Source organism: Euleptes europaea, chromosome 1, assembly GCF_029931775.1.
Source record: "Euleptes europaea isolate rEulEur1 chromosome 1, rEulEur1.hap1, whole genome shotgun sequence".
Lineage (NCBI taxonomy): Eukaryota > Metazoa > Chordata > Lepidosauria > Squamata > Sphaerodactylidae > Euleptes > Euleptes europaea.
In genome coordinates this window covers 92,995,713-93,020,904 of record NC_079312.1, presented here as the reverse complement: position 1 = coordinate 93,020,904, position 25,192 = coordinate 92,995,713, and the positions used below count along the sequence as shown (strand labels likewise).

General features: G+C 40.8%; 1 protein-coding gene across 1 annotated transcript in view; it reads left to right on the top strand.

Moving 5' to 3' along the window:
• The window catches only part of PCBD2 (pterin-4 alpha-carbinolamine dehydratase 2), a 44,093-nt gene that overhangs the window by 1,284 nt on the left and 17,617 nt on the right, over positions 1-25,192 (top strand). The window contains exon 2 of the mRNA XM_056847748.1: positions 5,149-5,280. Coding sequence (XP_056703726.1) covers positions 5,149-5,280 — 132 coding nt within the window. The remainder of the gene's footprint in view (positions 1-5,148; positions 5,281-25,192) is intronic.

Here is a 25,192-nt window from a genome sequence, read left to right as displayed (position 1 = left end):
TTCCCCCTCTCCCTCTTCCATCTAAAAATAAATTGTATATATTCAAACACGAGTTTGGACGGTGCGCAGAATGCTTCCCACGAGACCGGGAGGGGGCACAGCACTAGGGAAAACTAGCGAGGCTGGGGAGAAGGCTAGGCTCGACGTCTTCTCTCTCATAACTCGCTTTCTTTATGAAACTGCCTAACACAAACTATTAGGCAATCAGGGATTTTGTGGAGGAATTATTTTGTATGGAGGAGAGGTCAGTGTTTATTTGCAGGCTGAAGTAGGCTAGCTCAGGCACAGGTCTGCAGACTGGGTCCGCACGGTTTAAGGATTCATATATCCTACATTTGTGTCCCTTGCTCTGCAATTCTAGGCTGAATTGCAATCAATGGGTTTAGACAGGAATAACTGCACAGGGTCATTCTTTTGGTTCCTCAACATCTGTTTATTTTTATCCTGCGTTTCTTGCTAATGGGAACACAAAGCAGTTTACAGCTCTTCCTCTTTGACCTCACAGCAACAACCCTATAGGGTGGGTTAGGCTGAGAGTGTCACCCTGCAGGCATCCATGGTAAGGTTGGAATATGAACCTGAGTCACTCAGGTTCTAGTCATACATTCTAACTACTACACCACACTGGCTCTCTTACTCCAAAAGAACATGCGACCTTCAGCAGGATGGATCCATAGGATTCAGCCAAGTATATTGAATAAGAAAGTTATTCGTTAAAGTTAAGATCACTTTTTAATCCATGTTGTAAACAAACCAGTGTGGCATAAATATTCTTGTTTTATCCTAAAACCAACTGTTAATCTTATTTATCCTAAAACCGCTAAACAACACTAACCTTCCAAAAGTGTTGCTCGGAGTGGTAATAATGTTGCAGCAAAATATTATTTATTTTTATTTGTTGTACTTTAAAGATTAACAACATTAAATTCCAGCCTATATTTCTCTGGACTAGAGCTCACTTCTTCAGATGTTGTTAATGGTTTTAGCCAAACTTGGGACTGTAAGCTAGTGTTCAATAATATGAAAGCATTCATTTAAAACATTATTTTTGAATGAGACTTTTTTGCATCTTGTTTCTTTTTCTTTTTCTGGCAGGTCTTTAGTATCCACAAAATCTGAAAATTACTCTGGAAAGAAATGGCTGAAATGACAGAGTCATTGTGGTTACATATTGTTTGCTTTGAGCTGGTATAAACTATCTCAATTCTAGCTGTTTAGTTTATGGGGGCCGCTAGAACCTGCTATGTGCGCTTGTCTCTGGATTATTTGAGAAGGCACTTTTCTGTAGCCCATGGGATTTTTCTAGGAGCTAGAAAATCCCAATTTTTATTTCCCCATTTTCCTTGTAGTTCTCCTTATGACAATTTATAGTTTTACTAGCAAGCAATTTGCATTGCTAAACAAAATCCTAAACTAAGTACAACTATAATGTTTCGTAATAAAAATCTTTTTTTTTTAAATAAGGCCAGTCTTCTAATGAGTGAAGCTCAGATTTGGTGGAGATTAAGAGAGTTTTTGGTTTTAAGCATAAATCACAGTGTGAATTTTATGGGTCAGTTTTTTGGGGGAGGTGCCCCCCCCACTTTCTAGAGAATGCAGGATTTACAGTCTGAGAGCTTGTGTTTCTTCCTTGATTCTGCGACTGATGTGAATCAGTCAACAGGTGTCTTGGGTTTTCTGTAAAGGCTACTTTCCTGTTTCACAGGGTAGTTTACTGGTGGCTTCTACAAATACATGGAGAGCCAGTTACCCAGTGACTTAAAAACAAACATTGCTAGTACGGACAAGTTTTCCTGATGTGGTTTTCCTGTACAAAACCACTGGAAAGGAAAGCAGAAATGTATAACATCCAAAGCAAATAGTATCTGGACATTGAAATGTCAACACTGGACAAATAAGTGAAATAGTCATGCTTGATCCCTGATTTAGTGATTGCACCCTACCATATGATTGGTTTTTAGGTAGTTAGCAAATAAAAGCAGAGCTGTTTGAAATCATCCAGGAGTCCCAGTGTATAGTTTGGCATCAATCTATCACCTGTAGCAGAGGATAATGCACTATAATAGTTAATATTTAATTGTGTTCAGATGATGGAGATCCCTTATTTGACATTGGTGCCCTTTGGTTCAGGCACCAGCAAAACGTCTGATGCTTGTCAGCTAGGCTGAAAAATCGTGGGCCATGCTTCCCCCTCCTCCACTCCTGCTTCTTTATCTTTGCTCCCCCCCCCCAAGAAAGCCTGAACTGTATTGAATTACAGCTATATTTGATGTATCTTTGGATTTGAGGCAGAAATATAATTCTTTGGATACATCTAAATAGGGGAAACTCTTGCCAATTTATGAAGCATTGATCGTTGTATACTAAATTTCACTGCCACATTTAGCTGTTTGAAGAAGATAACTAAAATATAATTGTGGAAGATCTCAGTTTCTTCTAATAGAAATCATATACTGTTGCAGGCAAATAAGTTAATTGGTCACATTTAATTTAAGGGCTTGAGGGGTTGTATGGTTGTGTTAACTTTAAAAGTGTTGAGTGAATGGGAATAGTGATTCAAATTTGAAATACAGTGCCATCTGGTGGTTAAGATTAACCTTTTGTATATCTTACAAATGCAGTTGCTCAAATATGTAGTATATTCACGTTCCAGAAACTGAATAAATGAAAAGTTGAATCTTTAGTTACCTGAAATGATTAACTGGCTTTTCAGTAAGTACCAGTGAGTCCAATAGATTTGTTACAGTTTTCCTTTGAGGGACAAGTGAGAAATTCTTATTTGGAAGGGCTTCTGTTTACTGTCAGTAAACTCCAAGTGTCTTGACAATGAAATAGTAAATAACAAATCAGAAATTATGTTGCAATGATTTTAATCATATTCTGAGCAAAGCTTTTTATCCATCCCGTCAAGAATGTTCCAGGTAGAATTTATGACGTTACTTCAATATCTCCCTCCCCAAAATCATTGTGTACCCCTTGCTACTGACAGTGAAATCCTTGGAACCCAGAGATGGGTTCACAATCCAAATTTTTCATTTGGAGGCAATAAAATGTTTATGACTTTGTTATGCCATGGCCAAAGAATCCTTCCTAACTACAAAGTTACAAAGCATTCTTCTGAATACATGTACTTATACACCTTTTTACTTCATGGTTACATCGTTGCATTCCCCACCACTAACATGCCAAAGCAACACAGTGCATCCAGTCATCTACCAAAGCCCACTTTCATAGGTAATGGCCTACTGTGCATGTACAGCACTTGTTTTTCCATAGACTTATGGCCTTGGCTACTGATAAGCAGCTGTACTCAGCTGGCCGAAACAACTTCTAAGGTTGCCTGTTATTCTACTAACTCTTAGGGTACAAAAGTTCATTCTTAGCTCTGAGCAAGATAGAAATGGCATCAGTCATGCTAACAAGCAATTTTTTCCCTTCACTATCAAAATCCAACTCAGAGTAAAATGTTTTGGCAGTGTCTTCAGTAATACATCCGTTGCCTATAGTGAGTTCTAAAGCTATGGAGTAGTCCACTGAAATTTACAGATTCTCCATATGGGTGCAGTAGTCAGGAGGAGTGCTGTACTGATTTTGCAGTAGGACAGCTGCAGTAAAAGTATTTTGTCTAAAATATAATGCATTTTGATCATTATCAGAGGAGGAGGGTAATACAGATTTGGAAGGAAAAACCGTATATTAGATGTGGAAATTGGCCTCCATTAAGCAGGTTTTTTTTGTATCTAAGCTCATTCTATATTAAAGCAAATAGAACATTCCAGGTAAAGTTATTGTGCTAAAGTAGCTGTGGACTGGGAAACTTACTGTTAATTCAGTTGATTTCTCTTTCACAAACACCTGAGAACTGAACTGGCCACTCTGTTAGGCATGAAGACATTTTCAGCTTTATTAGTAGTGACATTCAATGCAGTTGTAGGTTAAGCTAGATATCTTCTTATTGCCAGAGGTAATCATATAGAAGGGCAAACATTTATAGCATCATCAGTATATATTTCTGAGGTGTCTTATAGTTTTATGGACTGAAATTCACTTTGTAAAATGGATGGTAAGCTTGTAAGAAAGTGATGATGTAGGCATAATGCTCCTGACCCCCTTAACCATGGTTAAGGAGCAGATTGCAGGAATTTGTTTATGTTCCCTTGCTGTCTTGCTAGCTTTAATTACTGTTAAGGGTTGCAGCAGCAGCACAGACTTTATCCAAGATAAATGATAACCAGGGGTTGCTCTTAACCAGGAATTCAGCCTTTAGTTTCACATTAAACTTTCAAATCCTTAAGAGCAATTCTGTGGTTAGCATTGACCATAATCCTGAGCAGCACCCACAATGGGAGGAGGCAGGATGATCCAGGAACAGTGAGAGAGGGGAGGAGCCAGGGGAGGGCAGAAGGGAGGGCATCATCGTGCAACCTGCTCCTGTTATCATAATGGTGGTTCCATCACAGCTGCACAGGTCCATAAATATCTTGCTGCAAAGGATTTTCCAAAGGTGTACTGCTTTTCTCGGAGGAAGTGTCATTAATTATGCCCATTATATGTAGTATATAAAATTCTCTCTACTGTTATTTGTTACTCTCTATTCGAAATTACTAATTTATCGAATGCCAGCCATTTTAGTAACCTCCTTTCTTTCTATGATTGGATGGAGGTAACTGACAGTAAATATTAACCATGTTGGATAGTTTTAAATCAGCCAGCTGTAGCCACTATTGTTGTACAAAAGTACTGTGGAGTAGTTAATTTGGCAAAAAGCGCTCTGTATGATCCCACTAAGCCCTATTAAATTCTGTTGATTTTAGTGAAAGAGAAATTAAACACTCACTTCACTCCTTTATGGAACTAGTGGGATTTAAGTGTTTGACATTCATATGCAGCTCCTGCCCTCTCCCCCGCTTCATAATACAAAGATATGCGTAGGTTTAGGTCCTGTAAATTGATGGTTTTTTGCTTGTCTGATGGTTTAAACATGTAATAAAGCCATAATAAATTTTCTGCTAGTGTTGTCCTGCAGAACTTTGTTTCTGTAAAACACAAATCCGTATGTCAGCAAATACATTCTTATTGATGTTAAGGAAAAGCATTACTAACTTTGATTTGGAATGCATTTTCTTTCTCCCTTTTCCCCCTTGATAGTCATCACAGTCTCACTGGCTGACCACAGAAGAAAGGAACCAAGTTTTATATGACCTCAAAGGTGCAGGATGGTCTGAGCTAAGTGAAAGAGATGCTATATACAAAGAATTCAACTTCAAAACTTTCAATCAGGTAAATACTGTGAACACCTATTCCCAATTTAAAGGAAATGCATTTATCTAAATATGATTTATGCTCAGTTGCAGTTGAAAAGCTTTGTAAGACCAGCTGTGCTTGCTCAGTTTAGAGGCCTAATATGTTAATGTGAATATTCTGAATTGGAAGTAAAAGCTGGGGACTTGTGAGAGGAGACAACGTGGAACCCTCCAACCCCCTAATTTTTTTTGCTTTAATTGACTTTCTTCTGCTTTCAACATTCTATGCCTTTATGACATATATTCAGTTAGTATCAAGCTTTTTAAAAAAAACTCATATTGGCCATTTAGGCATGGCTGTTTCCTAATGGTCACCCTGCTGACTACTTCGGGGCTTTGTGTAGATTATGCTTGCATTTTCCAACCATCAAAGGTCACCATGCTCTCCCCGCACGCTTCCGAGCGTTTTGCCAGTGTTTTCTGGATTTGTGTTTAGGCGGCATCCAGAAAATGCAGGGAAAACACACAGAATCGCGTGGGGAGAGCGAGGCAACCGCTGACAGTTGGAAAATGCAAGCATAATTAAAGCAAAGCCCCGAAGTAGTCGGTGGGGTGACTGCGAGGAAACAGCCATGCATAAATGGCCATTGTTTTGGCAAAGACATCAAACCCAATTTACTACTGGATATAGTGATTGGCCTGATTCAAATTCCGTAGGCCTTACTTTACACCTGTTGAGTTTAACTGGCATTATCACAATTCAGACAAAGAGAGGTGTCAGAGATATTCAGGGTCACAAGTCTGAACCTGAATATCTCTAACACCACTCCTGATTCGACAGCTGCTTATTTGTCTTTTCTTCAGTGCATTTCTTCTGATTTACAAGAAGCAGCACACATCCTCCTTCTCGTAGCTTCTGAAAAACATGTAAAGAATGATCTGATGTCTTCTCATCAGAGGGATTGAACTGAAAGAGACACAGCGGCAGTGGCATCATTTGTTACCTCTGAAGGAAACATTTCCAGGCTGATCCTAAACATGGTTATTCAGGGCACAACTAGATGAAATGTCAGAGATCAATTAAAGGATCACCTTTCTCTTAAAATGTCTATAAATAGCAGCAGCAGCTGTTGTGGTATATGGGGACTGCAGCTCCAGGTGAGAGTTTTTTTTTACTGCCGTTGTCCTGATGTTCTTTTCCTAATTCACACGCAGGTGCTGTTTGCCCCAGTAGTAGAGCCATATGGGTACACACATTTTTCCTTATCGGGCAAATTACAGCTCTAGCAGGAGATCACTTATATTGGGGGAAATGGCTTGTGGGCGGGGGGTGGGCAGGAAGGGTTGACTTCCCTGCACCATGGTCCTGAACCAATGTGGGAGGCCCTTTGCTGACTGTAAGCTTTTAAAGACACAGGGACATAAGAAGAGCCCTTCTGGATCAGACCAGTGGTCCATCTAGTCCAGCATCCTGTCTCACAGAGTGGCCAGCCAGTTACTTTGGGGAAGTGATGGTGGGTTGAGTGGTATGGTGAACCCTTCCCTTAGCTATCCTATTTCTCATCCCGATCTGCTTTTCTAGCACCAGCCTCCAAAACTGGAAATAAATTCTGCTATTAGAAAAGTGGTTGGGGGGATTTCAGCAGTCCCTACCACTTGCTACTCTTCTGCTTTAAATTTCCCACCTTATCAATCTTCAAACTGGCTTGGCATAGTTCACATTCTTATGTGAGTCTTACCACTGTAAAGTTTACATAGATGCTAAATTTTGAAAGAGTACTTGATTTCTGTGTAGGAAGTAACATGTCAAAGTCCTGTTGGCTGATGATGGGATTTCTGACTAGAATCAACAGAGGTTTCCTTTGGAATTGGGCAGTGTTCTATATCTGATCTAATGTTTTGCATTCTGAAGGTGAATTAAAATGTTTAATGTTATATTTTCTTGCTGCTGTAAGTATTTATTAATAAGATGGGACCCACATGGATTTTGGGGGAGCATCTCATTTCCCCCTCCACCATCATTTCCTCTTTTCCTTCCCTGAAAGTCCCCATAGCCTTTTCTTGCCCTTTTGCCCCGGGACCACCCCTTTAGCCGGCACAAACTTGTGCCAGCAAAAAGGCAGGCATAGCCCCGTGAAACTCTATGGAGGAGTTTTACAGGGTTTTTCAAAAATAGCATTATTAACTTGTTTGTTCGGGCTGGCAAGCCACTCAGGAGGTGGCACGGCTGTGCCGGCTCCAGGCCCAACCCAACTGCCCCGCTGTAAAGCTTGTAGGCCAACAATATTGATGCACTGAGAGGGCATTCATTTCTTAAAGCTACAAGTGCTACTTCTATTATGGGGGGAGGTTAACCCTCCAAAGTACCTTAAAAATAAATAAATCAGTTTTTACTGTAAACGTGGGGCTTTTCTCAGGTATGTAGAAAGCTCTTTCTTGTATGCTCATGGCCCCAGTCTCTCAATTTACATATTCACAAATAGGGCTACATTAAAAAATTAGATATATTGATGATATTCCAATGCTTTTCATTAATGGCAGCTTCCAGAGGAACAAGAAAAATAGATTACAATTTAGCTATGAACCTATATTGGATGATGTTTCCGTCAGTACAGTTTTGAAGATCAGAAATGTGCCTTTGCCGTTTTTCTCAAGTCATTACCGTATTTTTCGCTCCATAAGACGCACCTGACCATAAGACGCACCTAGTTTTTAGAGGAGGAAAACAAGAAAAAATATATTCTGAATCAAATGGTGTACTGCCCCTGGAAGCCCGGCCGGGGGGAGGGGTGTCTTTAAATTCCTCCGCGCTGCCAACCCAGGCAGCGCAGAGCACTTTCAAGACCCCCCCGCCCAGCTTCCAGGGAGTCCCTGGAACCCTGGCAGGTGGGGGGTGTCTTTAAACTGCTCTGCGCTGCCTGGGATGGCAGCGTGGAGAACTTTCAAGACCCTCCCGCCCGGCTTCCAGGGACTCTGCACTTCCAGGGACTCTGCACTCTGCTCTGCACTGGGCTGCCGCGGCCTGGGGTCGGCCGTGGCTCCCAGGGCCTCTCGCAGCTTTGCCCTTCTCCCTGGGGGCCGGATTCACACACATTCGCTCCATAAGACGCACAGACATTTCCCCTCACTTTTGAGGAGGAAAAAAGTGCGTCTTATGGAGCGAAAAATACGGTAAATCTTCTGTTTACAGAACATAGTGTGAATATTTAACCAAAGTCAGACAACCAAGAAATATACTTTTCTCAATGATCTTCACCTTGCCTGTTACAGATGAGATAAGATGAAGTGTGTAAAGAGATGAGACACTGAGTTAACATAAAAGGCACTTCTGATTTATGTACTGGAGTTGACATTGAGTTGATCTGTTCACTGAAATTTTATTGCTTTTACAGATAACACAAATTATGCATAGAAAATTATGTGGTTTCATTCATGCCAGGTTTGGAAGTCTCTGTGTATCAACAGATGTTAAGATTATAAACACTGCTTTCTCTGCAAAGTTTTGTAAATCCATAGGCATAAATTTGGGGGTTGTGTATTATTTTCGGTAATAGGAAGAATAGGCAGATTCTTTGCAAATTTGGGTTCATTTGGCTCACAGCCTTTTCCCCCCTAGGGAAAAGCCTTTCATCCATAGGCTGGGTTTCAAGTAACTGTTATGAAATTGTTCTGTAATGCCATGTTTACAAATTCTGACAATTTCATATTCAATGTTATAAAAATAAGCTATGGAGATTTAAGCCCAGAAACCAAAGCAGAAGAATACATTTATATTTTTATGTAGCAACCTACTGCAGGGATTTTTAAAAAATTATCTCAATAACTATCTGACATCTTAGTAACGTCCACAAGTTGATTGTCTCTTATACCATAACATTGGCCTTGTTGTTTTATCGGGATGTTGATGAAATGCAAGTGTGATTCTGGTCCAGAGTAATTTACTTGCCAAAGCAATTCCTTCTTTCTTGCAATATGTTTATAGCAGTAGGGAATCTCATCACTATGAGCAGGGTTTCTTGCAGGTATATATATCTGATTTACAGTTAGTAAGTTAGTTGACCAATCAAAAGTTTCATGAAAGCAAGAAAGCTTCTGTGTCTGTGGCAACTTATTTTTTTTATTTCATGACTGTGCCACTTGTGAGTAAGGGCAGGAGTGAGGGCCACTTGCCCCTTGCTAGTCCATCAGGGCAGCCCGATCCTAAGGGGGTTATTTATACTGTGCTCGGGGACGGCGTAGCCATGCTGCCTCCCAGAGCAACTTGCTGCAGCGTAGTGGGGAATTAAAAATAGATTCCCCCCAAAAAACCTTTTAGCAGGCATAACTCTGCACCAGCTAAAGGGGGCGTTCCCGGCCCGAAAAGGCTTTGGAAGCTGCCTAAAGGCAGCGCTGCCCCTGGGACCGCCCCCCTGGATGCTGGTGCAAGCAGTTGTGCCAGACAAACACTGCCAGGGAGGCAGCCCCGGCGCCTGAGGCTTGTGCTGCTGCATGGCACCCCTACAGCAGTGTAAGTGCCCTTGCACTGGCGCCCGTGCAAGTTTGGATGGCACAAGTGGCACTTACGCCAGTGTAGGGGTCATGCTGCCTCCTCAGCAGCTCTGCCCCCCCTTCAGGATTGCATGTTTATACAGGGCAAATGTAGTAATATGGCAGGGCCACCAGCTATACCTGCAGGGTATTTCCACATGTCAGCAGAAACTAAAGCAGTCATCGGTAGTTGTGATCACATGATACCCATCTGGCTTGCTGGAAGAACCAGGAAGCACCTTCCTTCACACACTCTGACTGTGTAGAGCTCCTGTAGTAGGACTCTGATGGAGAACAGTTTGCTACTGGCCTACTTAGCACAACTTGTCTTTAAAAACAAATGTTTTTATCTTTTAAAATATTTGTTACCTTGTTTTATTTCTGCTTTAATTTCATTTACAAAGAATTTTAGATAGGTATAGGCTGATCATAGTGTTCCAGGGTAAAAGTCAAAGAGAAGAATTGTTCATTTTGTATTGTCACGTTTATAGAAACTGTACCAATCATTGTTAAAAGTTTTATACAATAATAATTCATAACAATTTAAAAAAATTACTTCACTTTTTCACAGCAGCAGTAAACTAATTTGGCTTTGTCGTTAGCATAAGTATAAAGCATGTTCATTAAAGCATATATGTTGTTCTAATAAAGGTAATGCTTTAAACTAATAGTTGATCATTATTTATCCATCTTTTGACTGGTTGGTTGAGCCTGTCTCTTTTGACAGGTCACACGTTAAATTGATTGTGAAAGCTGACCATAAGAGAGAGTTCTGTGTAGTCTGTGATGGATACTAGTTACTGTTGGAAAGTTAGATCTCCTTTGAAGTATGGGTGACTTCCATCTTGAAAGTCAGACATGAAAAATCTGCTAATGAAAAAATATTTTTGTAGAAGGAGTAACCATCGCTAAGATGCTTTGCACGATACAGATATTATGGTACTGAGCCTTGACTCCTTTTTCATTTTGGGGAGGTCTCTCTTTTACTCCTTTTTAAGGGGTTGGATAAGAACATAAGAAAGGCCCTGCTGGATCAGACCAAGGCCCATCAAGTCCAGCAGTCTGTTCACACAGTGGCCAACCAGGTGCCTCTAGGAAGCCACAAACAAGACGAGTGCAGCAGCACCATCCGGCCTGTGTCCACCACACCCAAAGTAATAGGCATGCTCCTCTGATGCTAGAGAGAATAGGTATGCAGCATGACTAGTATCCGTTCAAACTAATAGCCATGAATACCCCTCTCCTCCATGAATATGTCCACTCCCCTCTTAAAGCCCTCCAAGCTGGCAGCCATCACCACATCCTGGGGCGGGGAGTTCCACAATTTAACTATGCGTTGTGTGAAAAAAATACTTCCTTTTATCTGTTTTGAATCTCTCACCCTCCAGCTTTAGCAGATGACCCCGTGTTCTAGCATTATGGGAGAGGGTGAAAAACTTCTCCCTGTCCACTCTCTCCAAACCATCTTCTCCCCTCAGCTGCCTTCTTTCCAAGCTAAACAGCCCTAAGCACCTTAACTGCTCCCCATAGGACAGTCGCTCTAGTCCCCTAATCATTTTGGTTGCTCTTTTCTGCACCTTCTCAAGCTCTGTAATATCCTTTTTTAGGTGTGGTGACCAGAACCGTACACAGTATTCCAAGTGTGGTCTCACCACAGATTTGTACAAGGGCAGTATGATATCAGCAGTTTTATTCTCTATTCCTCATCTAATTATGACCAGCATAGAATTTGCCTTTTTTACAGCAGCCGCACACTGGGTTGACATCTTCATTGAGCTATCCACTACCACCCCAAGATCCCTTTCTTGGTCTGTCGCTGCCAGCACAGATCCCATCAGTGTATATGTGAAGTTGGGATTTTTTGCCCCAATATGCATCACTTTACACTTACTCACATTGAATCTCATTTGCCATTTTAATGCCCATTCCAGTATGCAGAGATCCTTCTGGAGCTCTTCACAGTCCGATTTTGTTTTAACCACCCTAAATGATTTGGTGTGATCTTCAAACTTGGCTACTTCACTGTTTAAACCCAACTCCAGGCCATTGATGAACAGGTTGAAAAGCACCGGTCCCAACACAGATCCATGAGGCACCCCACTGCTCACATCCCGCCATTGTGAGAACTGACCATTGATTCCTACTCTCTGCTTCCTATTCTTCAGCCAGCTCTCAATCCATAAGAGGACTTGTCCTCTTATCCCATGACTATGAATTTTGCTTAGCAGTCTTTGGTGGGGGACTTTGTCAAAAGCTTTTTGGAAATCCAAATACACGATATCCACAGGCTCATTCCTGTCCACATGCTTATTGACGCTTTCAAAAAACTAATAGGTTAGTGAGACAGGACCTACCCTTAGAGAAGCCATGTTGGGTTTTGCCCAGCAGACCTTGCCCTTCTATATGCTTGACAATTCTATCTTGAATAATGCTTTCCACTAATTTACCCGGAACAGACGTTAAGCTAACTGGCCTGTAATTTCCTGGGTCCCCCCTGGAACCTTTTTTATAAATGGGTGTTACATTGGCCATTCTCCAGTCCTCTGGTACAGAGGCTGATCGAAGAGACATATTACATATCTTTGTTAGAAGTTCAGCAATTTCCCATTTGAGTTCTTGAAGAACTCTAGGATGAATACTGTCTGGTCCCTGTGATTTGCTAGTTTGCAGTTTGTCTAGACGTTCTAGGACTTCCTGCCTTGTTGCCACTATTTGCCTCAGTTCCTCATTTTCCCCTCTCCAAAAATCTCTGTTCAGGAGAAGAAATCTGCCCTGTATCTTCAACAGTGAAGACAGATGAGAAGAATTCATTTAGTTTTTCAGCAATTGCTTTATCCTCCCTTAGAGTTCCTTTACTCCCATTGCATTGCAGGGAATGGGAATTGAATATATGATACTTTATTGATATAATTTGTATGTAGTTCTGTAAATTTACATATACAGTACAAATATTTGGAGATTACAATCTGTTGTGGATTAAAGACGTATTTCATTTAAAAAACATCGTCAACTAGACCTGCTTTTTCTTAACATACATAGTAATGATCAAACTACACATGATGCTGGAAATATGTAACTGGAAACCCAGTGGCCCTAAGCATCAGCAACAATGTATATGTTGGGGGGTGGGACTTGATGTGGATTGTGGATGTAGCACTGGGGAAATTTCCTTATGTAAAAATGCACCTTTCCCCTGGGCTGCTTTAAGACTTTGGTAGGGCAAAAAGGACAAGCTTAAAGTAGCCTGGAAGAGCATTTTTGATAGAAAGGTGCTGGGGTCAGCAGTTTAACCCTTTCTTTCCCCCAGTACTGTGTCCATAATCCCAGTTGGGTCCCCCATGTTGCTGCTTTTTAGCCTAGTTTCCATGTTTGGAGATCCAATCACCAAACTTCAGTGTCATGTGTAGTTTGTCTTCCAAAACTCTAAATTAGAGAAGGTCATATTCCTAGATTGTTGGTTCTACATTGTTGGTTCTCTGTTCTACATCACCATTGTTAGTTTCGGCTTGCATCCTAGATTTTGAGAAAGGCCATTGTCCAACACTGGATTTAATCACAAAAGGAATTTCCTTCAGAATAATGTTTTTGATGGGAACGATTCTTCATACAGATTTTTGTAGGTTGTATGGAATATGGACATAGTTGAAAGGGTAGAGAATATGGTGCTTCTTGGTTTTATAATCTTTTTTTTTGCAGTTTCCTTCTTTCTCCTTTATTGTCAACCAGGTTTCCTGTTTACTTTGGCCAAACAGCAATACAAGAGAAAGATATTTAGTGAAAAAAGGGGCAAATGAAGAACTACAGAACTGGCTGGAATACTTCAAGGCAGTTTACAAAAACTATTATGTTTATTAAATAAAGGCTTCAAGTTAAAGACTTTCTTTAGCTTTTAGTACAATGTTTCTGCTTCTTACATCTGATGTGAGAAAGTAAACTGTGTGTGAATGTCAAGACTTTATTTAATATTTAGAATTGGAAAGTATTCATGTTCCGAGGCTGCTTGGTTTAACTTAGTATACATGATATGGTTAAACTTTATCATTAAATGCACGAATAATAATTGTGTTAAGACTGTGGACAGGATGTCAGGCCAATTATTTCAAAGCCATACATTTGAGCAAGTCCGCTGAAATGAATAGGACTTTATGGAGTGAAGATCTTTGAGGGTTGCTGCCTTCATCTGCAGATATCCTGAATCTTAAACCTGGTGTTTCTGGCTATGTATTTGTAGAAAGTACAATATATTAAGATCCTTTTTGGAGCATATTAAATAGTAGGCCTGACATAAATGTCAACTCCCCAGCTTTTCTTACAAACTTATAATAGTAAAATCTTCAAAAGCATACAGGCTTTTGTCTGTTGTTTCTGTATTATAAAAATACTTGTGCAATTGTGCAAATTTTTTCACAATCTGTGTCCACATATTTGAAGGACTGTCTCTCCTGGTATGGACTTGAATTCAGCACACTGCAGACCAAAGGATCTGCCTTTTCTGCCTTTGGAGTACAATTGTCCTGCCTCCCCCCTCCTTCGGTAGCCCAGAATAGGGCTGTGAAAAAAAATTCGGTAAAGTTCGGCTTCGGCAAAATTCAGCCCTTTTAAATTCGAGCCGTGTTGAAGTCCGAACTCCCCCGCTTCGGATCCCCGAAATTCGGGCGAGATCCGGAGTTTGGGGGAAAATTCGCCCCCCCGGGCCTTCACGGGGCTTCTATGAAGGTGTGCAGGGGGCTCTTTAAACAGATCTGCACCTTCCAGCTGTTTCCCCCCCCCGCGCGCCTTCAGGGGGCTTCCCTGAAGGTGCGCGCGGGGGTGGGGTGGGGGTGGAACAGATCTGCGCCTTCCAGCTGGAAGGCGCAGATCTGTTTAAAGAGCCCCCCCCCGTGCCTTCAGGGAAGCCCCCTGAAGGCGCGGGGTGTGTGTGCAACAGATCTGTTTAAAGTGTCCCCCGCCCGGCTTCAGGGAAGCCCCCTGAAGGCGCACGGGGGGGGGGGAACAGATCTGCACCTCCCGCCCAAGAGGCGCAGATCTGTTTAAAGGGCCCCCCGCGCGCCTTCAGGGAAGCAACTCCGAATTTGCCAAATGTATTTGCCGAACACCCCAAAGTCGGTGTTCCACCCCCCGCGCGGGGGGGCCTTTAAACAGCCTAACAGCTGTTAAGCGCAGATCTGTTCCCCCCCGCCCGGCTTCAGGGAAGCCCCCTAAAGGCGTTCGGGGTGTGTGTGGAACAGATCTGTGCCTCCCGGGTGGGAGGCACAAATCTGTTTAAAGGGCCCCCCGTGCCCCCAACACTCTGGAGCCATTTACTGGAAGATGTGTATAAAATGTCTTCTTTGTTCCTGAAATTGAGCTCTGAAAGATGTCAGGGCAAGGGTTTAACCTGTGTGCTGTTTCGTTGGAGAGCCAGCGTGGTGTAGTGGTTAAGAGCGGTGGTTTGGAGAGGTGGACTCTGATCTGGAGAACTGGGTTTGATTCCCCACTCCTCCAAATGAGTGGCAGAGTCGAATGTGGAGAACAGGGTTCAATTCCCCACTCCTCCACATGAGCGGTGGAGGCTAATCTGGTGAACTGGATTTGTTTCCCCACTCCTCCACCTTGGGCTAGTCACACTCTCTCAGCCCCACCTACCTCACAGGGTGTCTGTTGTGGGGAGGGGAAGGGAAGGTGATTGTAAGCTGGTTTGATTCTTCCTTAAGTGGTAGAGAAAGTCAGCATATAGAAACCAACTCTTCTTCTGTTGAGGTGTGGAAAGGAGGCAGGCAGACCTAAGAGTACCTCTAAACAACAATAGGCCATAGTGGGCCAGATGATTCTGGCCTCTGTAAAAGCTTTCATGTCACATTTGCTTCCTGATCTGAACAATAAGGGAAGAGAACCACTTTGTTCCCTGCAGTAAAGGATCTTAAGCTTTCCTTGCCTTCCCCCTGAACTTGGCAGAAGCTGGGCTTGGCAGTGGCTCTATTGGGGTAGTTGCTGCATAAGAGTTGCTGCAACAGAGTTTCACTATGTTCCTCTGCTGCTCCTTACTCCCAAACTCTTTGTCACCAAAATAGTATTTCTCGGGTCCAAAGGGGCTACACATAGTGATCTGTGCCCACCCGGGCAATTTCATATGTTTATTCTCACTAGACCCCTTGCAGTCTTCCTTCTGTCCCCCCTTCCCAGCTGCCACTGAAGGTTGGGAAATCTTCCCAAGTGATATTTGATGTGGTGTGATGAGCTGCCACTACAACGTGGCAGCTATGTCTTATATGTGCAGGCCTTTTTGGATCTCAGGCTACAAATCCTGCAAAGCTACAACTATTCCAGTTTTGCAAAATTTGAATAATTTTCAGCATAAAACCTAAGTTGTAGAAGCTGTTTTCCCTTCATGCCGAATTTAGAAATTTTCTGCTCAGGACATCTTGCTTATTTATCTGCGGAACATTAGACGGCTAACTAGATGGACTGTACCAGGAAGACTGGTCTCTAGTTGTTGTAACTTCATACTTGGTGACAATTTCTTGACATAAGCTGTTTTTGTATGAACAGAAATTTACCAAATGATGGAACTGGTTTTTTTTTTTTTGTATAGCTTTTAATTAATCACTTTTTTCGATTTAACTAGCCCTTTAACTTGGGTCAGCTAACAGTGTAATAATGCGGAATGCTTGAGAACTTAATCAGTGCTGATACATTCTTTTTTTTATTTCTCAGCACATCGTGTTGTCTTCTCTGTTGATCAAAGGCTAGAAAATTTGTTTTTATGGGCATAATCAGAATATTTCATAGCTGTCTTGCATACTTAATCTCCTGGCTCTTTGACTGAAAAATGTCCACGCCTTTTTATGTACTGAAAACATCATATCTTTTAGCCTTCAGTCTGCAGAGTTAAAATGAATTTTATGTCAAATACTCAGTTGTGGACCACATCTCTAGCTTTTTATATGTCACAGTGGCCTTGTGTTTCCCCTTTCCATTGTCTGATAGTGAGGTCATTTCTAGTCCTCTGAGAAATTTTATTCCCAGCCAGATGCAGCCCATATATTAAAAGTAGCACCTGTGGCTAATATCACAGCAGCTTACCATAAATTTACATAGTAACCAGGATTATATCTGTCAAGACTGTTAGAAATGTCTAGATTTAATTTGATTTCCAGTATTGAAGGGGTTCTCCCAACATTTTGCTTCATAACTATATTTTTAAAGTTTTAGAAATCACTCCGTTGTTAAGGTTTTATGGCACTCCCAGCGCCCATTAAGTTGATTTGTTAAATGGAGGTCAGAGTAATGCAACTTGGCTACATTAGGATCGGAAACGAACCCATTTGTGACAAATTTAGTCCTTGTGTGAGAATCTTCTTGGAGGCACACCAGTGATTACTTTCAGGTGTAGCTTGTGTCAATTGTGTTTAAACTCAAGAGCACTGGAGATCTGATAGTAAAGGCATATTGACAGTTCAAAAACGGGTTAGTCGATTTTCATTGATTTTGGTAGATTCACTGTTTTAAATGTTGCTGTTGACTAGTTTCCCTTCCTTACCCTGTTGCATTTGATTGTAGGGTCTGTGTTTTTCATATGCTCTTTCCTAAGCTGCCTCATTTCCCAATATCCTCTGAGTCCTCTGCCATATGTTGTGATTTGTGCACCTGCAAACTTTATAATAGTATTTCTTGGGGTAGTTAGGTTGTTGGGTACCTCCCTACAAATAAGAATAAAATAGCTGAATTTGCTATAAATCAGGATTATTTACGAGCTGTGTTTCAAAGTGAAGAAAAATGTCTGCATTTGAAAATGGTGGTTGAATATTGAACTTGTGGATTTGGTGCCTGTTAGTGGTTATTTCTTCTAACAAAAGCTGGTGATAAAATTTCCAGAGCTCACAGATATCAGTTCACAGGTGTAATTGTATGAAATCTTAGTGCATAAATAAAGTGGTAGTACAAGTATCCATAGGGAAAAAATGTAGGTCTGATGTGACCAGATCCTCTTTTGGTTTATAACTTCTGACAAATAAATAAAAAATTGCCCTGTCATCTTCTGAATAGAGAAAATGTTACTGCCTCAGGGGCACACCTGTGAGACCTGGATGCTTTCAATTTATCCAAGTTTTAAACATGTTTCTAAGTGCTAAAATGCTAATTAATTGACAAACCAGTGTTAGGAGGCCTGGAAGCCTTAGCTAATAACTAAAACTATTGCAGAAATCTTGATGAGGCTGGTCCTTTTGACTATTTGTGTTCCTAGAAATGTGGTAACAACTTTTTTTGGTACAGAGAATCGCATTGGAAGTTTTTGCCAGCATATTTAAATTGATGTGTACCAATAAAGAACGGAAGTTTTAAGAAGTGAAAGCTGGGATTCCCATGATCTGGATCCCATGAACTGTACAGTTGGGTGTGTATGTGTGAAGAAATCAGGAATGGGGAAGAGAGCCAGAAGGTTCACAGTCTACATATTGTACACTCTGCCATACTACATATCTTGGAAATCACTAGAATTTTTCTTAGCTGTGACTCATATCTCTCCTATTAATTGGTAACGATGGCCTTTTGTGCAGGTATGTTTCCCTGTGGTCACCCCCGCCGACTACTTCGGTGCTTCCTTTTGATTATGCATGCCTTTTCAGCCCGTCTGAGGTCACCTTGTGCTCCCTGTGTGTTTTGCCCATGTTTTCCAGATGCTGTTTTAGCCAGAATCTGGAAAATGCAGGCAAAATGCGCAGGGAGAGTGAGGCGGCCACTGACGGGCAGATAAGGCATGCATAATCAAAAGGAAGCGCTGAAGCGGTTGGTGGGGGTGGCCGCGGGGAAACGTCGCTGCATAACAGGCCTATGAGATATTTATTAGTTTGTTACAATTAAATAATTTGTAGATAATTATAACTAATCCCACTTTTCATCCAAGGAGAGTAGAGTGGTGTTTAGGCTCACAGTAGCCCTGGGAGTTAGATTATGCTGAGAGATATTGATCTGCCTCAGGCTGACAGGAGAGCATCATCCAGAGCAGGTATCTAGATGCTGGCCTCCCTTCCTTCTTCCCCTGTCCCCTCCCCTTCCTCCTCTTTGCCTTCCCCCTCCCTTCCTTCCCCCTCTCCCTGTCCCCCCCATTCTCTTTCCCTGTTCCTCATTGGTCTGTTATACTCTTCTTGAGTTGTTCTAGGCCAATTTGAATTGAGATCCATCCCTCCCCTTGTGGTATAAGTTTAGTTATGAAGTCATAGAAATATCCCTCTCTGCTGGGAATTATTTTGGTGCCTTGAATAGACAATCTGAACAGATTTCAGTGTTGTAGCATTGATTTTACTATATTGCATTACATATTATATTGTATTGTGTTTTATGTACTGTATTTAATTTATGATGTGAGCTGCCCTGAGCCCAGCTTTGTCTGGAGAGGGCGGGATATAAATAAAAATTATTAAATAACAACAAGAACAATAATAATATCCAAAGCCAGCCCTAACCACTGGCTGCCTTTATCTCTCTTACTTGAATAGTATGTAGTGGGTAGCCATGTTAGTCTGTCAATAGCAGTAGAAAAGAGCAAGAGTCCAGTAGCACTTTAAAAACTATCAAAATTTTGGGCAGGGTATCTGAAGAAGTGAGCTGTGTCTCATGAAAGCTCATACCCTGCCACAAATTTTGTTAGTCTTTAAGATGTTACTGCCCTGACCTGGATGGCCCAGGCTAGCCTGATCTCATCAGATCTCAGAAGCTAAGCAGGGTCAGCCCTGGTTAGTATTTGGATGGGAGACAGCCAAGGAATACCAGGGTTGCTGCGAAGAGGAAGGCACTGGCAAACCACCTCTGTTAGTCTCTTGCCATGAAAACCCCAAAAGGGGTCGCCATAAGTCGGCTGCGACTTGAAGGCACTTTACACACACACACAAGATGTTACTGGACTCTTGCTCTTTTCTACTTGAATAGTATGTTCACACAAACATGCATACTCTTCTAGACTTTACTGTTACTCTTGCAACTCAGGTTTGTGTATATTTCTTCTCTATACAATATAAATAGACACAAGGAAGTTCTCCTTTGTCCAAACACTCCTGCTCTTATAAAAACATTTTAAGGGTAGTATAAATTTATTTATAAATTAGAGAGCCAGCGTGGTATAATGGTTAAGGTGTTGGACTATGACCTGGGAAACCCATGTTCAACTCCCCATTCATGCCATAGAAGCTTGCTGGGTGACCTTGGGCCAGTCACACACACTCAGCCCTGACCCTGGCTAGTATTTGGATGGGAGACCTCCAAGGAATACCAGGGTTGTGACAGGGAGGCAGGCAATGGCAAACCACCTCCAAACATCTCTTGCCTTCAAAACACCACAGAGTCGCCATAAGTCAGCTGTGACTTGATGGCAATAAATAAATAAATAAACTTTTATATGCTGTTATACTTATTTTACAGTGAATCTTAAGTATGCATGAAAACATTGGACATAATTCAGAGAATACAGTTTTTCTATGGGAATTAGCATACACATATTGTAAACAGCAGCTTCCCCACCTCACATTTAACATGCTATATTTTGAAACTCCGGGGAGATTCAAATTATATGTTGTGTTCAGTGGTTTAAGTAAAAAATACGAACGCTCCACAGATATCTCTGTGACCACTGTCTTTACCAATTTATTTGAAAGGACTAAGAAGGATTTATTTATATATAATAAATTTAATTTGTTGGTTTTAAAACACCTATTTACTTTTTGCCCGTCCTCTCCTACCTTTCAACCTGCACAAAACCAGAAGATGGCTGTACCAAGTCCACAAGTACTGCATAATTACTAGATTTTGTGAATGCTTTGTAAATTCAGGGTTGGTCATTACATTCAAAAGGAAAGGGGCACATATGCTTCAGTCAATTACAGAAGGAAGGCAGCCATTTATTCTTAATTTAAACTGCCGAATACTTGTAAGATGGCTTGATTAACTAACATTTGGAGTTCTGCCATGTCTGAAACACCCATCTCTGTTTATTCAATCTGTATCATGTATTCTTTTCAGTTGCTTTGTTTCAGTTGTACAAGTATGACTAAGCCTTGCATTGCCTTTTGTCTTCCAATATCTCGCTTTGACATTTTAAAAAAACGTTAATGAATACTTTGTCTTCTAGATTTGATGAACACTTTAGATAAATATTTAGCATCCTGTAAGTAACCTGTAGTGCAGAGAGTACATCTAAATCTCTTTAACAGCCTTCACCTACTTTAAAATTGCAGCCATGAACAAGTTAATAAAAACTGTGTGCAGTGGCTTTTCCTTTCTCCCTAAAAGCATTTTTTTTTAAAAAAATATATCATACTCTGTAATTAAAATGGACTCTGGCTGGTAAAAAAGGTATAAAGGGAGAGGGGAAAAAACTACAATTATACCTATTTTAAAAATTAACCATTACTTGCCAAAAGAACATCAAACCCACTTAGCGGACATCCGTTAATCCAGTGGTTAGCTGTTTCAGGCTTTAATGCACACTGTTTTACACGTTAACGGTTTTGAAGTTCCAGACCAAGGCTGACCTTTCACATCTGCTCCTTTCACAGTAGGAATCTCCACTTACTGCTTCCTGTCAGAGTGGATTACAGTGACAAAGTGCAGAGCTTGAGCTGGCTGCAATTTCGTTTTTGATCAGAATTATTTCTTTCACAAACAATCACATTTGCTAAAATGTTACATCTGCTCTGAAAAACCACTGGCAGTCTCGTAGTTTATCAATTGGGATGCAAGTACAGTTTTTCATTTTTATCTTTTCATAAAGCTGTAAATCAGCTTTATGTGCATTTGCCAGGGCTTTCTATTTTTAGTTTTTCCTCTCCATTTGCTGTTTTCACTGGGCTATGGATGAAATATATCAAACTAGCATGTACCTGTCTAAAACTTTGGGGGGGGGGGATTTGGTCAATTTTTTTTCTTAAGAGCTTGAGGAGTTTTAATTTTAGATGTCGCTCATATGATGTATTACACATCTATATTAGTTTAAAGCAACAGCTCTTATCATAATAGACTACTTTGGTTTTTGAATGTTAATAAACCAATGTAGCTATCTACCATTTTTGTCAACATACTTTCTATTGGCAATTCCAATATTTCCCAAGTATGTATTCTATATTTTAAATTGTTAAGGGGAATGAAAGATAATTTCCTGTGATTGTATGTTATTTCTTTGAGAAGGATAGTAGTTGAAGATCTAAAAGTTCCTTCTTCATAGAAATGGCCATGGACTTCACGGAAGATTTCCACGTCTGCAATAGTGCATATAAGGTAAACTAGGGGTCCCCAGTGTGGTGCTTGCCAAGTCTTTTTAGAAAGTGGGCAGGGTCAGGTGGGACTTTTGTCCAGCAAAGCTCATTGGCCATCGGACATTTGATTGGCTGTGCACATTTTTAAAAACAGTACTTTTGGCAGCAGCTGCCATCACAGCATAAGGATCTTCACTGTGAAAGTAAACTGTGGCTGTGTTTTCTGTTTCAATCGTTTATTTTTTCCTCCCTCTTATTTGGCAAAATTAAGACACATATGCTAAAGTAGCATCGGATGCAGCAGTTTCTCTCTCTCTCTCTCTCTCTCTCTCTCTCTCTCTCTCTCTCTCTCTCTCTCTCTCTCTCTCTCTCTCTCTCTCTCTCTCTCTCTCTCTCTCTCTCTCGTGTCTTGGGTGCATTTTTAATTTTGTTTGTAGAAAACTAAAGTAATTTATACTTTTACATGTCATAAAACATGCCCAGTATTGCAATTTATACGCTAACTTTTAAATCATGCATTTTATGCTGTTAAAACAGTAAAATAAGTTTAGGCTTTTAAAGAAAATAAGTATTTATATATCTCAATCCCCTATACTGGATTTCCCCCCAGAAAAAAATAAAAATAAAAGCCCCCCTTTCCCCAGTTTCCAAATTAGTGGATATTCCTAATGACATCCCAGGGGCTAGGATAGAATAGTTGGAGTATTTGACTAGGAACTGGGAGTCGCATCCAAATACCCTTGCTTCCACAAAGCTTACTGGCTGACCTTGGGCTAGTCATTCTCTCTCCACCTAATCTGTCTCACAGCTTGTTATGAGGGTAAAATGTAGGAGGGGATACTGATGTATGCCACCCTGAGTTCAATGGAAAGTGTAAATTTGCACATGTGTAATCTGGTAGGAAATTAATGGGGGAGGTTATGTCCCAGTTGGTCACAGTCTTATTGGAGTTCACTGGAGTTCTAGTTTACATTTGTTAATCTTACAGTAACTTTCCATAGGCTTCAGATAAAATGGCTTATGGTTGAAATTCATAATAAGTTTGTTAGCATTATGTGATCCACATTATCAGAATAGTTTTTCTTGTCTCTTGTATTTTATAATGTACTTACAATGTTGGTAAAGTGAGCTGTGGCTCACGAAAGCTCATACCCTGCCAGAAAATATTTTTGTTAGTCTTTAAGGTGCTACTGGACTCTTGCTCTTTTCTACTAATGTTGGTAAAGTTCATGGAGTACTGAGTTCATGATCGTGATATCTGACGGTACAACGTTTGCTTGTCTTTATCCATTGGTAGCTGTGTAGTAATTGTTTTATGTTCTTAGGATAACAATTAACAAATATAGAAAAGGACCTTGAAGGATTACTAGTAGCCAGATTTCATTCCTGCCTGTGTTTTCATTAGATAATACAACATGTTCTTCAGCTACACTTCCTGGTAACAGATGCTTGTTCTGCTAGACAAAACCTGATTTACAATGAGTTGGATCCAAATACTTCCTTCTGCTAAGTGAGAGTGTTCCTTTGTCAGAAAAAGATTCTCACATAGCAGAAGTGGATCCAATTTGGAGTCAACCCATTGTCTAACAAATGCTTCTACTTTAGGAACACTCCTCCATGGGATAGTGCTCTGTACTTACACATATGAGATGTAAAGGCTCTTCGTAGCAATATAGTGGTTTTCGGTGAACTCTGTCTGCAAGGAAATATGTATTTACATGCAGGAAACCAGTAAAGACTTGTGGGGGCATCTCATTTCCCCCCTCCAACTCTTTCTTCTCAATCCTTCAAAGCTCCCATAGCCTATCCACTTCCTGCTTCCCTTTCCCTTTCCCACCCACCAGCATCCTACCTTGATCTGCACCCCTCTTCAGCTTTCCCTTCTTCTCTCCTCTAGCACCGTGCCCCCAGGAAAACTCTACACAGTGTCAGCCACTGGGCTGGGCCCAGTTGCATTGTGGGGAACCTACAAAGGCTGGCAGTCCCATAGCCTAACCTTTCCCTGCTTCTTTATCTCCTTCCCCCCATCAACTAAATTACCTTTCATGTCCCTCCCATTCAGTCATATTCATTATTATTTACTTCATTTATACTCCATCTTTCTAAACAATGGGAACCCAAAGGAACTTACATTATTCTCCTCTCTTCTATTGATCCTAACAAAAACCCTGTGTGGTAGGTTAGGCTGAGAATGTGTTACTGGCCCAAGATTACCCAGTGGAACCTGGGTATCCCAAATCCTAATCTGAAACTAACAACTACACTACAGTGGCTTTTGTGGGGCAGCTAGTACAAGCCATGTGTTCACAAGGTGCTGGTGGTTGCTGCTGAGAATGACCCTGATGAGTCCTCCCTCAAAGGCTAAAACAGTCGTGGAAAGGCCCCTGTCACCTCCAACTGCCTTTTACTGACAGAAACCAAGCCTTGAAGGCTAGCAACACTATTGTGGTTGCCTAGCAACCTGACAATGTCCACTGAGAGGATAATTGTTTCTTAAAGCAATATGCACTACTTTTCTTGTGTAATCTTTTTTTACATTTCATATTTTTCTGCAAACCTGGGGTTTTTCCAGGTTTGTAGAAACACCTATCTTATCTGTTCATGATTCCAGTATCTGGATTTGGCTGTAAAGATAATTTGAAATATTTCCATTGCTACTAATTTCTATAGCATTTTTAATTTGCAAATGTAATTTACCATTTCTTTGTGTTTGCTCTGGTAACAGCTCCGTGAGAAACACTGCTGTTGTTTCCCTTTTATAGGGAGCTGAAGCTATGAATGGCTTTTCCAAGGCCATATATAATGAGATTTTATTGTGGTAATCTGCTGTTGGGTGAAGAATCTCTGTGCAGGAAAAACAGCATATGCTAAAATTCTTTTATTTGATTGAGTGACCTTGATGGCAATTTAATTTTTTTTAAATTGTTAAAATATTAGTGAACAGGCATCTATATTTGGACACTCTTTTCTATATCTGAATGTTTTATGTTTCTCACCTTTATATCTATGCATTTATTCTTTGTTAGACAAACATTTTCCCTCAGGGAAGGAGCAATTCCCTAGAGACTAATACACTAGGGTATATTACCTGCATTCAATAATGCTTTTTCAAGGTCGTAACACTAATAAATGTGTTCAGTTTTGACCTGGGTGAAATATTTGCTGTATTGGGTACAGAATATTCAGATGAGTAGAAGT